Genomic DNA, 17,065 nt, shown 5'->3' with positions numbered 1-17,065 from the left:
ACGTGTGATGCAACGAGCCTATACACCGGCAAGCCTCGGCCGTGCTGGGTGCCCCTGCCCCACAGTCACACGATACCTGCACGCCCGGGTTGTGGCAGGGGCTCCCTCTCCCCGAGGGCATTCGGTGCCGGCCGGGCTCGCCCGGGACCCTGCCCCGGGGGGCGCTCGCTGGGGGCTGCTCGAGGGAGACCAGTGCGGCGAGCTCGGGGAGCCGCTGAAGCCTCTCAGGGCTGCGACGGGTCCGGGAGCGGCCCCTTGCCGGGAGGAGCTCCGGGTGCCCGAGGGTCGGGCGCGCCCCGCACACCGCCCCGCGCTCCCGGCCGCGGGCTCCGCGCGGGGGCGGCGCGGGCGCGGCGCTGCGGCGGGGCCGCGCCTGCCAGCGGCCGGGAGGCAGCGCCGCCGCTCCCGCTCCGCTCCTGCTGCCGCTCCGCAACTTTCGGGCAAACACTGCCCCCTCGTCCTCGTCCCCCCGCCGACGGCTGGTAAGCGCCGGGCTCCCGCGCCCGGCCGGGCAGGCGGAGGGCGGCGGGGAACCCCGGCTGCAGCCCCCCGGGCGGGCACCGCCGCGCCCCGCGCCGCGCACATGGCCGCGGGAAACTTCGGCCGGCGGACGGGGCGGGGGCGGTGCCGGGGTGCCGTGGGGACCGGGGAGGGGAGACGGGAAGGAGCGGCGGAGCGGGCACGGGCGGGCAGGTGCCACCCTCCGCGGAGCGGAGCGGTGCGCGTCGCCCCGGGCGCAGTGCGCGGCAGAGGCGGCGAGTGAGCGACGGTCGCCGGACAGGTGCGGGCGGGCCGGGCCGGCGGGGAGGGAGCGGCGGCCCCGCAGTGCCCGGTGCGGAGCCAGAGGGACCCGCTGCGGGGCAGCGCGGGCCGGGCGGGGGAGCCCCGGGTGGCGGCTTTTGGTTCGGGCGTTTTGCCTTGCGGCTCCGGCGGGGTGGGAGAACAAGTTGCTGAGCGATGTAGCACGGGGACACAGGGTTCAGGTGGAAAATCCAGGCAATTCTCCTCTGGGTGTATTTTTGAGGGCTGTTTTGGGGTTTTTGTTGGGTTCGGGGTGGTTTGTTTGTTTTTTGTTTCGTTGGCTTTTGGGGGGTTTTGTGGTGGTTTTGGTTTTTTGTTTGTTTTTAATAGGGCACAGAGGAAAACGTTAGTGCACAATGCTGAAATTGGTGATCTGGTCGCTGAGGCAGGTATCCAAAAAGCAGCAGTCGCTGGAGCAGCTACATTACTGTCGTTCTTCGTGCTAGCGTGAGGTTTATGTGCCTTTGCGAGGAAGGTCACTTTTTACCCTCTTCCTCCCCCCGCGCCCCCCCCCCCCCCAACAACCCACCCTCCTTTTGCTAAGCCGTGCATCAGCAGCATGAATTCCAAGAAGCAGTAGGTGTTTCTTGGCATTTCAACTGGGATTTTGGAAAGGGAAGCCGGGTATTTAATGGGAAAAAATTGTGATGGAAGGAGAGGATGCGGAGGCTGCACACAGCCCTGGGTTTGCAGGCATGTGGAAGTTGTTGAAATAGGTAAAGGGTTGAAATTGGCATTTGGAAAATGGTGGCTATTTTTTTAGTTACTTGTACCACAGATAAATATTGGGAAAAGCTGGGCCACAAAGATTTTTTCCTGTTTTGCAGTTTGCTGACAGCAGAAGGTAAAACATGTCCTTGAAGATACACAATTTTACATAAACAGCTGATGTTTACATAAGCCTAGATAAGTTTGTGAGAAACGCAGATAGCAAAAGATGCGGTGTTAGCTGAACTCCGCTATCCTGCTCTCTGTCCATGCAATAATTTATCAATTTTTTGTATTGTTGCAGTGTAAGAACAAAGTGAACAGCTGCACCTTCACCAAAGCAACCACCTGCGTTCCTCTTCTCCTCTGGAATGGACAATGGGATGGTCTCTGACTTTATCATGATCAAAAACTTCTTCCTCTTCTGCTTTTCCATGAGTTTAGCCAGCCACTTCGGGTGAGTTGCCAGTTGCATTTGAATTTCTGCTGTGGCTTTTTTAAGGATATGAGAAACCTTGGCTCCGTGTGGTACAGAGCAGCTGAACAAAACAAGCGGGCTTTGTGTTTCCTCTTAAGGTGCTGGTGTCAGGGGGAAGGAAGTGGTTTGCTCTCCTGTTCAAATTTGCTCTCTTGCATCAGTTCTTTATGCCTGCTATGGTGGCACAGGGAAAGGCTTGTGGGGCACAAGGGGCTCAGACCAGGCCTGCAGCTGCTGAGTGCTCTGACCTGGGCTTAGAACAGCCGGGGGCTGTGGTGCCCTCTGCCCCTGTGTCTGTGATGTCGGGATCTTGCACCTTTCCTCTCACCTGATGGGTGCTGGTTATAGGCGGTAGTGCAAAATAAACCCCAAAACTGCGACAGAGAGACTTGATGCATGTTATTAGCTGATACAGGCTTTTCTCCTGAGTGACCTAAGATAGTGACTGCTTAGAAGGATGTCTGCGTTGGAAACTTGTTAGGATAATTAGAAATTGTGTTTCCCTGAAGCATATAGCAAGGAATACTGTTTCCTTATGTTTGCTTCAGATGCTTTCCTGACAGTGATATTCTGAAAACTGTATCAAAGAGATGCTCCAACTGTAGGTCTCAGAAAATGAAAAATAAAGTCAGAAACCCTCTATTTATATGTTTTCCCTATACCCAGACATCTTAAGAACTTTCTGAATATGAGCTATACAATAGAATCTGGAAAAAGCATTTTGCAAGTGCTTGAGAAACGTAGGTTGATTCTTCTTTGTGGAGGAGAACAATTATTTATGATTTCACCAGAAAAAAATGAATCCTCCCAACATGCTGATTCACAAGTGCACCCATCAATTCCTTGCTATAAGAAGATACAAAATGGAGATGCAAATCAGTTTCTGATTTCAAGTAAACGGATTTGTTCCAGATTGGAACTAGGAGAAAGACCAAACTCTGAGTGGTGACTGTCTGTGCTGTAAGCAAAGCTTAGCCTGGTATCCAGCACGTGTCCCGTGCAGGTAGGCAGAAGCCTGTGACCTCAGAGATTTACATGAGCAGTTGTAGGACTGCACTCTACAAAGGATGCAAAGAGCTGCACACTCATCTTTTCACCTTGGAAAAACCTGGTCCTTCTTTCACCATGGTCTAAGGCAAAAGTGTCCCAGGATTTTGTGACAGGATTTAAGAGGGCAGAGTGGGACTTGCTTTAAACTCATCTTTACATTATTGTAGTTTGACAAAGTATTTCCACATTGAGAAAATCTTGGTGACTATAACCTTAAGCCCTTTTTGATTGTTCATCATCCCTGCAGAAGGCAGCACATTGCAATAGCTGAGTGTGACCTGCTCGGTGTGTGGGTCTTTTAAGTGTGTATCTCCTCTAACACAAGAATAGATAGATGAGGATGCAAAAAACCCCAAAACCAAACAACCCAAACCCCAGATGGTTTAACTCCCTTTCAACTCCAAAGCAAATACTGAATCAAAGACCCAGGTAGAAATCAGTGTGACCTGTAACCTGGCAGATAACCAGAATGGGACAGTTAGAGGAAACTAGGACACTTGTTTTCTGCAAGTGAGTCAAAAAGCTTCTGTGCACTAAAATGAGATCATCACATAAATTCCCCCCACCCCACCCCCCTCGCCCCCCATTTCTGATCCAGTAATTTTAGTCCAGGCCTGCAGAGATAAGCAGCTCCAATTCACTGCACCATTCACACACTGCCTTAGGGCTGAATTTTGACCCTGCTCGAAAGACAGAGGATGCTCCAGCGCTTCTGCTTCAGAGGCAGAAGCAGTTTCAGAGTGTAATTTGCTAAGTGCTTTGGGACTGACTCTTCAGGACGGAGGAGTACAATTAACATGTAGGCTGCTGTATTAACTGCAGGAATCTAATACTGATAACACTTGCTGTTGCTACCAGATTCTTCTTTATTAGCTTCATCCATGTTTCTACTGCCCTGTTATATTGCAGTCAGTTTTGCAATGTGCTAGATAAAAGTGATTGGACAAAGGAGCACAAATTAAAAATCAAAATACTGTAGGACACTACAGATGAAGGCAGATATTTTTCTACAGTTCTTCATAGTCATTCCATATTTATATTAAATCATAAATACGGTTTTTGGCTGACATAGCCAAAGCCGCCTTGGGGATTTTGATGCACAATGCCTGGTAACATAAACAGAAATTATGTATCTCAATCTACTAGACTACTTGAGAAATCTCAGCAAAAGACTGTGATTAATGTTAAACATAAAATGTGTAATGACTATCGAGAATTATCCACATTAGTAGGTTGTAGAGGAGGACTGTAGACATAATTGGTAGCAGCTATCTAAAGAAAAATCACTGAATTAAAATGAAAAGATATAAATGAACTGAGAAGAGGTTTTGAAGTCCCCCCCACTCCTGTTTTTGGTATAACAGTTTTGTGAATCTACTTCTGCAGAAACGGTCCAGCACGGGTCAAAGCTTTTTCAAGCCTGCTTGAATTCAGCCTTGAGTTGTATAATGCTCTAACAAGTTAAGGTGCTTTACTTAAGCATTTCAAAGTAGCTCACAATTGTCTCAAAATTAAACAATAAAGCTAGGGAAACAATAAAAGTAAAATAAAACCGTGAAGAGTATTTTCAGGTGAGATAAAACACTGTTTGTGAGCTCTCAGGTTGCCCAGGTAGTGGCAGTCCTGTGACGGTTGCTGCCACATGTGGCTGCTTACACATAGATCTCCCTGAGACAAGGTAGCCCATGGTTGCTTCCAAGCTGGCCAGCTCTTACTTTGCAAATCCCAGGTGGTCCATGGGATCCCACTGGTGATGCCCAGTCCTGGTGTGTTTGTGTTTTGGATGTGCAATTTCAGAAATCTGTCTAAGAGCCAGAACCAACAGGGATGGACGTTGTTCATGTACCCACGGTATAGTTGCCATCTGCTAATAATATTTGTAATAGCAGAAACACGGAGAACAGAAGATCCCAATTATGTGAAGCCAACGCAGCATTTCTCTGTACACTCTGAAGACTCCAGTCCATGGTGTGTCTGTATTTTCACATACTTTTTCTCCGGCTCACGGCCGTTATTACTAACACCATAATCCTGCTGTTTAGGCAAAACATACCTCTCCTTCAGGCTGTTATTTCAAGTTAGTCTCTGCAGCCCTAAGCAGTTAGTTCTGCTGGGATACCTCATTTCAAGTACTTGTGATGCTAGGGAGTTCTTCCTCATAAAGACTAATTTCGTAAGAATTATTGTATCCTTATGCAGTCATGCTTGTCTATTTATTTATTCTGTCTTCCTTTCATTCTTCATATCTCCAGATAGCTTTTTGAACCCATTAGACAATTTTAATAACTGGAAAACTAGATTGCAGTCTAGAACTGCGTGCAGGAGGCAGACAGGTATCAGTCAGTCCCACTGCTGAACAGCTGAACAGCTTCAGCATCTCTGGCCTGCCGGCTGGCCAAAGAGCAGGAGTGTCCCTCAGGCCATCCAGCTCTGCTTGGTGCAGGAGAAGCCCCAGCATGCAGTGCCTCCCAGTGAAGCTGCAGGTCAGTGACCTGGGGAGCTGAGAGTGCTGGGAGGTGTTTAATGACCCTGGAAGCAGTTCAGGACATTGAAAGGGGCATTAGGATGTCAGGGGATGGGGAGAGCTGTAAGATGTCACCTTGTGAAAAACAGGCTTTCACTGCACTGCTCAAAAATTGCTCCTTCCCAGAAGGTAGTAAAACACTGCTCTTGTAAACAAAATAATTAAATTATTTTTAAAGAATCTGAAAATAGTTATAAAATTTCATCATCTTAGTCAGCTCTCTGTTCTTATCCAATGTGAAAGAATTGAGTCTTCAGTGCACAAATTCACAGAGTCAACATTTTTAGATTTCAAGAATCCATACAGAAGGGGTGGCAAGAAGCTAACTTAGAAAAGTAAATCTATTTCCTTTGATGTCTGGCCAGCTGCTTTTTCCAACAGTTTGCATTCTCCACTGTCTTCCACAAACTGTTAATTTGTCTGAAATTCAGATATAATTGCAATCCTATTAAAGCAAGTTATTGGAAACACTACTCTTTAAAGAGAGAGAGTAAAATATATCTAGTAGTAAAATACTCTTCAGTTATTTTTTCAGAAATGTGTACCTTTTCTTTTTAAAGAAGTTTTGAGAAAATCATTAAATATCTTATCATACTTTTTCCTCTTATTACAGCTAAGCTGTGAGTAGTACCTACCACGATTCTGACTAAATGGCAAAAAAAAAAAAAAGATGTTTAAAGTGGTAAATTATGAAGTTATCAGAAGAGGTAGCTGAGCATCTTTAGAGAGTTATTACATTTTACACTGATGGGCCCCTTCTGTGGCTTCTGATTTTTTCAGTTACCCTAAAATTGCAATATTAAATAAATGCGATGAGAAGTATTCCTGGTTGGTTTAGTTTATGTTCAATAATGAGCTTTAAATGCAATTATCTCTGAATTTTCTTAGCATTTCCCTAAGATTCTTTTATAGGTTTATTTTTATCCCTAACTGAAAATTTCTTCTATAAAAACATTTTTCGCTGCAGAGAGGCAATAAAGTGCTTACCTACTAATATGTTGATAAAGCCTAATCCTTAGCTATGTGGAAATAATTAGTTTAGGGTAGGTAGCACCTATTTCTCTCTATTCATTGAGCTATATAGTATCTAATATATGCATGTAACTTTGCAAGTAGAGTTTACATGTCTTTTTACATGTTACCACAATCTCAGCCCTTACTCCAAAACATGCATTTTACCAGCAATCTCAATAACAGAAATTACATGCTAACTTTATGTTGACAGAAAAGTGTGAAAAAGTCACACATAAAAGCAAACAGCAATCCAACAAATACAACTTCACATAATACTGGCATTTCACTGAAATTCGGAATCAGATGCCTTCTTTTTTGGGTGAAGTCATCTGCCAAATCTAAATTGGATTGCAGTTTTGCAGAAGTGCAGACTTTTTACTCGTCTTCAACATCGTTGTTTCTCTATCTTTTCCCTCTAATAATTGGTTTTTGTTGTGAAGAAATAAAAGTATTTCAGTATATGGGGTGTGTGTACTATTCCTGTGAAAGATGTACATAGCTGAGATAGAAGGAAGTAGCATCAATGACTTTTTAGATTGAAAGGAGCAGTTCTGAGAATTAAGTATATTTTGTCCCATCCCCACAAAAATAGTTCAATGGAAATCCTCCCTCAGAGTTCAATTGGCTTTGAATTCAGCCATAAGCACTAAAAATAACAAGCTTTTTCAAGAGCAGAGATACTAGTGAAGCTTTGTGTCCTGTGTCCCACCTCTGCATCTTTGCAATAATCCCAGCTTCGCATTTGATATCCCTTGTTCCCGTCTCCCAATGCAACACCTACATTTTACCTGTACTGTCCTTTTCTCCCAAGATCTTTCATGATGACCCTGCAAGTCTCCTCCATATCTCTTAATTGTCAGAGGGGAGCGGGGCTGGTCTTGCTGAGGCTGTTTCTGAGCTACATGCATACTGAGTGGCCCAGTCATCGAGCCAGAGGGAATAGATGACTGCTAACCTCACATTTTTACTTAATGAGGCACTAATTTAGATTGCTCTCCCCTTGTCTAGTCACAGCTTCTCATGAAACTTGTAGGAATGAAATGAAGTTTGATGTCTTTGCTTCTTTGTCAGATGCAGTGGAAAATGAAAATGGGTTCCTACGTTGATGTGGTGTAGCAGGCAGACAGCATGATATCTCTTTCTTATGAAAAAGAAAAGATAGAATAGATGAGAAGAGTCAAAAATAGTATTTTAGGTGTACTGGATTTTCATGCTTTATACTAGGATTTTATCAAAGCAGTCGTTGTGGTTGCTGCATTTAAAGAGAGTCTCTAAGTTCTGTCTCCTCTTTGTATTTGTTAGGCTGCTACTTGGGAATATTCACTTTTAAATGGTGAATCCCTTCAATTAAAATTGACAATAAAGTGTACAGTCATTTTTTCTGGAATAGTCCAGCCTGAAAACATGTCTTATGTTTCTGTAATCAGTTTGTATGTTCTGGATTAACTTTCTTGTCTGCCTCACTTGCTAACTAGAGGTTGTGGTCACAGCAAAGAAAACAGAATTAATTCGGTCTTTTGACCATGGAGATGAAAAATAGGCAAGATTTGTGGCTATGCCTCCCCTGCAATGAGCAGAGATCCTTGTTGGCCTTGGGCTCTGCAGTGTGGAGCTTGCTGAGGGTTGCAGCGGAGCTAACTGCACTTAGGTCATAAGAAACCTCCTCAAGCAGACGTTTTCATGGGCTTCGATGTTTCCGGGAATCACATCTGTGCTCCCTCGACCTGACCTTACTCCTGTGTCCTGAGAGGCTTTGCAATCCCTTCCTCTTTCAGGAGAAGCATACCAACTGTAAAGGGAACGAGTGCAGGACTGGGGGTTGCTTGGGTCTGTGAGGGGATACATGGCTGAGAGCAGCTTGCTCTGAGCTAGGTCTGGTGTCATTAAAACTTCCAGATGCACTACAGGGTTGTCAGTGAGGTCTCATTAGTGGAAACCTTATGCAGGTAAAATCAGGTTGAGGTCCCTTTGTCTTTCTTTGTATGAATCCTATTCTGTTAGGTAAGGCAACCACGTATTTTACAAGTACTCTGCAAGGAAAGCTGTTCTGAGAGATGCTCAGAGCTTCTCTATTTATTTACAGATTTATATTCCTGGGGACTGGTAGTAAATAAACATGGATTCTTTTTATTTATTTATTTTTTTATCTCTGTCTCCCATCGAGTTCAGGTTGCTGAGTGTAAGCTATTCCTGCCTGTTGGCAGGGTGCATGAGGCAGGGTACAGTTCCTGGTGGGGCAGTGTGCCCTGTCACAGCTGGAGGATTTGCTGGTGATCTCAGCAGAGGCTGAATCATGAATAAGCGCCTAGTGTGAGCTGTCTTAAGAGATGCTCATTGCTTGCTGCAGGTGAAGCACGCTTGTGGATAATCTCCCATGTCTATTCTTTAGATAAGCAAGGGCATTAATAAGCAGGGGATTCTCCTAAGCATCTTTAAATGAAAATCAAACAGATTAAAAAATGCGAGTTGTTAGTTGTGCTGTGAGCAGCTTCCTAGGTCTGAGCCATGGATAAAATGATGAAATAAAAAAGAGTTCGGAATAAAAACAAATCTGGCCCAAAAGATATGGAATGAGGCCCACTACACATTGCTGTTATTTGCATACTACAAGGGAGAACTAATTTATGCAAAAGAGAGAGGAGGAGTGAAGAACTGTGTTTTTCTGTACAGCAGTATGTTTTTCAGATACCCCAGTGATACCCCAGTGGGATTTTTCAATGTAGTGAGAGTTTTTTATCCTCAAAAAAGGTCACAGTTCATCCTTTGTTCTGGCAATAAATTATAGAAACTTTGAAAATTAGAAGCTGTTTGGCGTTTAAAGATTGAACAGCATTTTCAGGTATACTTGAAGGTGCATCTCCAGGCACACCTGTGCTTCTCAGGCAGCTCTGCAGCTAGCTGAGTAGTTCACAAGGAATGGAGAGCTAACCTTAGGAAAACCAGTAACAGTTCTTGCCAGTGCTATGAGCTGACCTTGCTCCCTGCCATGGCTGGAGCCATGCCAGCACTGGGGAGGTGGTGGGGCTGATGTCGGAAGGGGTAGCACAGGGGACAGGGATCTGCCTGTGCATTACAGGCAAAGATGAAAGGGCTCAGGTGTCCCCCGATCCTGCATCCCATGGTTTTACCTCCATGGTGTGGGTCCTTCTTTGGGTCCTCCTCCAGGGAGAGCTATTTATGAGTTTATAGTAATGATGAAATAAATGGCTGCAGCTCCCTGTGCTGTTCAGGAGCAGCAGGAGAGGAGAGAGCCTTAGAGGCTCCACCACAAAGTACCCTGTAGACTGAAGCCCCTTGACACCAGCTTGGCTTTTGACATGTTTCCTTTTTTTTTGTATAAAACAGCTTTTCACAAACGCCAACACCATCAGTAAAAGAGGAGGCCAATGATAACATCACTATATTCACCAGGATTTTGGACGGTCTGCTGGACGGCTACGACAACAGACTGCGCCCAGGACTGGGAGGTAGGATAACGTGTTGTCCCCTGCTGGACAGGAGCATTGTCTGCATGGTGCCCTCTCAAGTGGTACCTGCTCTTGGCTGTGACAGGGGACTTGTGTTTGATTAGCTAAACTAAGTCCAGAAAGCAGATTTGTCTCCAGCAAATGGGGCACAAGAAAAAGATTACTGAAAGTCGTGTTCTTCAGTCACTCAGGTCATCTGAGGTTGGCTTAGGAGAGCATCTGTGATACATTTTTTCTGTAATTGAATACAATTTGGGGTTTTCTTTCTAGTATTTCCTAAAGTGAGCAAGACATTATGCTAGCAGGTTGCTGCAAGATTGCCTTACTGGTCAGCCTGTATAAAATTATGTTGGTAATGCATATCTCTTTTAAAAACAGATCCCCAAACCGTCCATATTTAGACAAGTACGGCGAATCTATATTGATATGTCTTTTTGATAACCTCTACAGCAGCTATTTTAAAACCATAGCATGTGAATAGTGGTTGCCATCCTAACCTTGTTGAGCCCTCCTTCAGCTCTCTTTCCCCCAGATTTCTCTCATTTTCTACCCATGTGTAAACCATCTGTTATGTTTCTTCCTGGCCCTTTTTTAATCTGGCTACCCCCACCCCTTCCTCTTGCGAGACCAACACATTGCTTTCATCCCTTTCTCTCCTTCTCCTCTCACTTTACACAGAGATACTTGAAAATAGGGCTCGATGCTTTTTATCTTATATAACGAACTTCTGAAAATTCTGCCCTTAAATTAAATTAGACCTGGATTTGAAAAGATGCCATAAGACTTAGAGACTTGAGGGTAGAAATAATTTGACCTAACTTCGGACATCTCTGATAGATGTCTGGAATCAGGCAGATCACTAAGCCAGCAGAAGGGAGTAGGTCCTTCCAAGATACACTTCATCTGATCGTGTGGTAGGTATTGCGTAAGTGCTGGCAGTGTTAACTGACAGCCCTGAACGCCAATCCCATCCTGGGATGCATCAAAAGAAGAGTGGCCAGCAAATTGAAGGAGGAGATTCTTTCCCTCTGCTTTTGTGAGTACTGTGTTCAGCTCTGGAATCCCAGCATAAGAAGGACATGAAACTGTTGGAGCAAGTCCAGAGGAGGCTACTAAGATGATGAGAGTGCTGGAGTACCTCTCCTGTGAAGACATGATGAGAGAGTTGGGGTTCTTCACCCCAGAGAAGAGAAAGCTCTTGGGGGAACCTTATAGAAACCTTCCATTGCCTAAAGATGCTTAGAGGAAAGATGGGGAAGGACCCTTTATAAGGGAGTGATAGGATGAGGGGTAATGGTTTTAAAGTGGAAGAGGGTAGATTTAGATTAGATAATAGGAAGAAATTCTTTACCTTGAGGGTGTATGAGGCACTGGAACAGGTTTCTCAGAGAAGCTATGGATACCGCATCTGTAGAAGTGGTCAAGGCCAGGTTGGATGGGGCTCTGAGAAACCTGATCTAGTCAAGTGTGTCCCTGCCCACGGCAGGGGGTTGAAACTAGATGATCTTTAGAGTCCCTTCCACCCCAATCCGTTCTGTGTCTCTATGATCAAAACCTGTCAGTCAGAGGAAATGCACCCTTGAAGGGCTGGTTTCTTTCTGTTTGTAAGAACAAAGCCTGGACTCCCAAAGGTCAACAACTGCATTTGATCCGGGATGAAATGTCTACTTAAGCATGCTCTTAATTTCAGTCTTTTGGGGATTTTTCAAGTGATTCAGAAATTAATAGAAATAAGCATTGCCGGTAGGTATTTGCATTTTAAAGCAATTACTGATGCGGAGCCTATGTTTATTACAGAGAGAATAACTCAGGTGAAAACAGACATCTATGTTACCAGTTTTGGTCCTGTGTCAGACACAGAAATGGTAAGTTAGCATGTGGCTGCCAACTCGGTTGTGTTTACTTTGCTAAAGTCATTTTTGGAACCATCATTTTATTCAGATCCTGCAATACCTCGAGTGTTTCTTTGTGCCAGGAATACACCATTGATGTTTTTTTCCGACAAAGCTGGAAAGATGAAAGGCTGCGATTCAAAGGACCTATGCAACGCCTCCCTCTTAACAACTTGCTCGCCAGCAAGATCTGGACCCCAGACACTTTTTTCCACAATGGCAAGAAGTCTATTGCTCACAACATGACAACCCCAAACAAACTTCTGCGCCTGGAGGATGATGGCACTCTGCTGTATACCATGAGGTAATAGCCAGGGTTGATGTCTTCTGATGCTGATTTCCAGATAACTACAATTACTTGTGGGAAGCATCATTTTCTCCACTGCTAGTAGAGCCTGGGAACCAATTTTGCACACATATTTGTATGAATATCAAGAAAAATGAAAAATATAATTGTAGCCTTCAAGTACAGATTAATTAGTAGCTTCTGAATAGTGCTAGTGCTTAACTATTTCTTTTGATTAAATGGAAAGCATGTTCTCAACAGATTTGATGATTCAGTTCAGCTTTTTTAAGATGATCTGTTCTCTCTTACTGTTTGTGTTTGCAGCTGTAGTGCACATTGCAGGAAAACAGTATCCAAGACCAGAAACTGAGACTTTCTTCTGGGGCAGTACATCTTGAACCCTTGGAGCTTTTGTTATATTTTTTTTTTTGTTAATTTGACTAATAGTCCTAAAAGGCAAATGATCACAGGGATAAATTACATAAGCTAGCAGCACTGTGGAGCTGCTTTAGCAAGTACAATCCTGCAAACAAAGCTGGGACATTATATTACCAAGGAGCAAATGGATGTCTCAGATCTTCAGAGTTTTACTCCTCTTCTGATTTGAGTATACTGCCAAGAATCATGATTGCATAATGCAGATAGAAGATATAATGTCAATGATTTTAGGTGTCTTAGGACAAATCCCAAATTTCAGGACATCAGAGTATGGAAATTTCCTCATTAAAGGTAATTAGCCTCTAGTAATTAAGACTGCTGTCAATCTTCAACAGGGTTTTCTCCAAGACCATAGTCAAACCACGACACTTTTTCAAGTTGTCCATATGACCAAACCATGACAAAAAGAGATAAAAGGAAAAACCTACTGAGCAACAAAGGGTTATTCTGAGCTTTCCATAAAGGAGCCCAGAGTGGTGCCTGAGACTCAGCAAAGAGCTCAGGAGCCTGAATTTGGGCACTGAGATGACTGGGTTTTCAGCAGGCAGCCCCCAGCCATGTGTGGGAAGCTGAGCTCCAGCCCATGCTGTGTCCTGCTGTGGAGCCACACAGTCCCGCACGCTGGCAGGGCGAGTCTCACGCTCGCTCATGGGCCTAGTGGCTAAGACTTGTTGCTCAAGAGGGTTATGCTTCTGTACACAGGAAGCCTCCCAGGTTTTATTTCAGGTATTTCAGACATGTTTGAGTTTTTTGAGCCTAGTCTTAAATCCTTTATTCTGGAAGGAAAAGGAGACACAGGGTATTCTTAGGTATGTCCTTATAACTTTATATAAGGACAGTTGTAACTACACTAGCATTAGAAGTAGTCTAAGAAGACTTAGACATGATGGAAGTCATGTTTAAAAGAAGGAAAAACCATCCTAATTTTCTCTTCTACTGTGTGTGTCGCTGTACTTAATAGCCCCAAATTAGTGATCACTGCAATAATAAACCGAAAAATGTGAAGATGCATGGACACACTTAAAAGTCCAAATAGCTATCAGAGAAACTTCACTAAAAAAGTTAGTAATGCCAGCCTTAAAACCAGTCTCACTGCTGCATGGACTATGTAATTACCACTCCAGAGATTGCAGAAGTGGCAATTCCCAATTATTTTTGTAAATTACTTGTGTAAGTGAAGTCCAGATCAGACTTACATTCAAGCTGGAGCAAAAGCTTTTGTTGTGGGGCAGATTGCCCAAATTCTGTGCAAGCACTGTTTTTTGCAGTGTTAAATGCAGTGATGCCCTGATTCATGAGGTGAGGAACTAAGCCGCCACAGCTAGCAGTGAGACCTGGGTGAACTAGACCTAGGCGAGCTCATCACTGAATCTGAGTTACTCTGTCAAGGTGTCTCTCTGGTGAAAATGGCACAGTAGTTTCAGGTCCCACTGGTACTCTACTGAGGAAAAGCGCAGCATATGCATCTGGAGAAAAATATGGATGTGACACAGACTTTCTCATCATCCCACTCAGCTCCTTTTCTCCTGATTTTTTGGGATTGATGATTTTGTAGACTACAGAAAGAACAGAATGCTTTTGTAACCAAAAAACCATGCAAGATAACTGTTTTTGGTTAGAATATTGTCTGTGGAAATAAAATTTCTACTAACCACAGTATATGTGATAAGAAATAGAGTGCAAAGCTTTTAAATCAGCTTGCTTTCCACTATTACAAGTAATAACTTTCAAGTGTCTATCCCTTCTGCTTAAACATGAGTCAGGAGCCTGCTTTTGTAACATGCATGGAGCTGTGCTCTTTTAGAAGCAGAGCCATTCTGTGCCACAGGGTGGCTTGAGGGTCCCATCCCAACCTGTTCAGAGGTGACTGACAAGCAGCCAGCCCCTTCAGCTTCCTTGAGTGTCCTGTCAAAGATATCAGCTGTCAGAGTTACCTAGGATGGCATTCCTTGAGAAGATAGCCAGCACTGAGCGTTTTTTGGGGGGAGCTGCTTCTCCCAGTCGTAGTGCATTGTGAAGTACTGAGTTTCAGCTGAGGCTTGAGCCCCAGTTCCTGTAGCTCCCAGCAGGTTTACTCAGTTCTCAGGATCTGGGGATGCGTAGACAACCCTCTGTTAGCTCTGCATTCTCCTCGTTTCCAAGGAGGAATTGCGAGCTTCCCAGACTGTACGTAGGAGTATTCTGTGTGGGGAGGATTGGACCCTCTGTCATTGACAGAGATGCCTGAATTGCTTTTGCAACCTTGCATCTGGCTGCCTGAATGAAGGGGAGGAAAGCAGCCGAGCCAATGCTGACCTTCCATCCTAGTTCACTTCCAAATATACCAAGTATGAGCAGCTGAGCAAACTTCCAGCTTTAGTACTTGTCAGGACATATGTTTCCATGACACACGTGTTTACTTCTAAAGAAAAATGTACACCTCGCATATTGCATTTGAGGATACATTGTCTGGGTCGGAAGTTGATGGGATGTGTGTTGCTAGGGAAATCTGATAAATGGGCTTCTGTATATGTGTGGCATTAAAGCCCTTCTGTGTGAATACAGGAACACAACATGTCCTCTAGACAGATTTCACAGACAGCAGTGTTCTCTGTGGGGAATAACTTAATAATTCTGATTATCTTTCACTCGGGAGGACCTATTCGTTTTATTTCACTAATGTGATTTACAAATGAAGCGCTCCTGAATGGAACACTGCAAATTCTGTTTCGGCCCCTAGAGGGGAGTATTGTCTGTAGCTCCACTTTCAAATTTTTTACTTTCTTTATTTTTTTCAGTAAAAACAGTGTTATAAAAAGCATACTTCATATTTCACTAATATATATAGAAAACAGCTTTGTGAATGAAGGTAAAAATTAGATTATTTATTTTTAAAAATTAAAATGCATTTAGTTTATCTTATCTGAGAAATAAATATTGTAAAAAGTATAGAATTAATTTATTTTGAAAAATTGGAACAGTGATTTAAGCAACATTTTCAGGCTAAGAAGAGAACCATCATGTTTCAGTGAGCTGCACTTTTTTTTTTCTCAGTGGGAATTGGCTGTAAAGACAGAAGCTTTGATAAACTTTGCTGTAGAATGCCAGAAAAAAATGCTGCGAAGAAAAGAAGCCAAAAATTATATGAAGTAGAGCATGCTCACTAGAGCTAAATTTTTGAACCATAAGTTAATTTTTTGGCCAACAGCTTTTACACATTTTTTAATGTTTTTTTATAATCTTGTAGATAGTGAAAAATCTTTCTTGTGCCATCACAAAAGCACTCCTTAGAGCCTCATTCTCACTGTCAATTTGAAAGGACCCCAAATCCCTTTTTTTACCACCAGGGCTTCTACACATTTGATATAACTGGGAGTTTAAATAGGACACAGTCATATATATCTGCACAGTGCACAAACAGATTTTTCCCATGTTATTGTAGTTGCCAGAGAACCTGGGGGAGTTTACAGTAAAATCTGTCCCAATAATGTGCATATGAATGATTTAACAGCTGGAGAATGCAGACATTCTTCGCCATGGTGTTAAAAAATTCCAAAATTTTTAGTGCAGCCCTGAAATTCTTTTATCTTTAGTGTTCTAGGAAGATATTTACAATTCAGCAATGTGTGTCCACTTGATGGCAGCATAACCACGCTGCTTGCTCTGCTCTGGTGCACACGAAGGCTTACCTAGGCTGAAAATACTGATTCTTACATTAGCACTTCGTGTTAAAATTGTATGTGAAAGTGAACACATGGCCTGGGTGCATGTTAGCACCAATTCTGCTCTTCCATGAAGCACTTGGATTAGCAACATAAACATTTTATGCTCTAGAGCTATTGATCATAAAACCAGTTGGCCAGAAGATACGGTGCTCCTTTCAAGATTTTAATGGGAAAGCCAGAGTTGGTTGGTTGGTTTGTTTGTTTGTTTGAAGGGAAAATTATTCTATGAGAAATGTGTACGTTCTCAAGCTCTGACTTTGCCAGACATAGTTTTGCTAGTGTGCCCATGAGCGGCAAGTGACCAGCAAATCTATGATTTAAAACGAATTCTGTTTTCCATCAGCCAGATGTCTAGATGGGAACATTTCTGTTAAATCTGAATGCATTTTTTCTTATTTCTTATTTATATCTACAGAAAGGGATCTGTCAATGTTTTTTAGGTATCATGTAAATATTGCAAAATAATTACAAGCTATCAAGACGTACAAATACGCATTTCCTTTCCCTGTGTCAGACTTGCTGTATTTTCTTTTGTATTCAAGCTTCAACCTGCCTGAAGCTGGATGAAAAAAAAGTGATTTCTTTACATTGGGCTGAATCTTGCAGAGTGATGAAAAATTGCCGTGGTGGCAAGGACTCTCAGCTGCTTTTCGTCAATTCGGATTTTGACAGAGCGAGAGAAAATAGGGATATGTGAAGTGAA

At 43.5% G+C, this 17,065-nt stretch overlaps 2 protein-coding genes across 9 annotated transcripts in view; one reads left to right on the top strand and one right to left on the bottom strand.

Moving 5' to 3' along the window:
• GABRA5 (gamma-aminobutyric acid type A receptor subunit alpha5) overlaps positions 1 to 17,065 on the top strand; it is a 57,796-nt gene that overhangs the window by 786 nt on the left and 39,945 nt on the right. Inside the window, exons 1-6 of one of the 8 annotated variants that reach the window (XM_038140854.1) lie at positions 25 to 482; positions 1,132 to 1,186; positions 1,814 to 1,966; positions 9,921 to 10,042; positions 11,840 to 11,907; positions 12,018 to 12,238. In XM_038140854.1, the coding sequence (XP_037996782.1) occupies positions 1,881 to 1,966; positions 9,921 to 10,042; positions 11,840 to 11,907; positions 12,018 to 12,238 (497 nt within the window). In that variant the 5' untranslated portion in view covers positions 25 to 482; positions 1,132 to 1,186; positions 1,814 to 1,880. Of the gene's footprint in view, positions 1 to 24; positions 483 to 548; positions 782 to 1,131; positions 1,273 to 1,318; positions 1,518 to 1,813; positions 1,967 to 9,920; positions 10,043 to 11,839; positions 11,908 to 12,017; positions 12,239 to 17,065 lie in introns of those variants that run through there. The other 7 variants (XM_038141702.1, XM_038143506.1, XM_038145188.1 and 4 more) reach the window with 7 other exon arrangements.
• Positions 1 to 17,065, bottom strand: part of GABRB3 (gamma-aminobutyric acid type A receptor subunit beta3) — a 199,364-nt gene that overhangs the window by 150,386 nt on the left and 31,913 nt on the right. The window lies entirely within an intron of this gene.

Source organism: Motacilla alba, chromosome 1 (genome assembly GCF_015832195.1).
Source record: "Motacilla alba alba isolate MOTALB_02 chromosome 1, Motacilla_alba_V1.0_pri, whole genome shotgun sequence".
In the NCBI taxonomy this organism is placed as follows: domain Eukaryota; kingdom Metazoa; phylum Chordata; class Aves; order Passeriformes; family Motacillidae; genus Motacilla; species Motacilla alba.
Note: the sequence above shows the minus strand (reverse complement) of the source record. Positions and strands in the feature narration are given on the sequence as shown.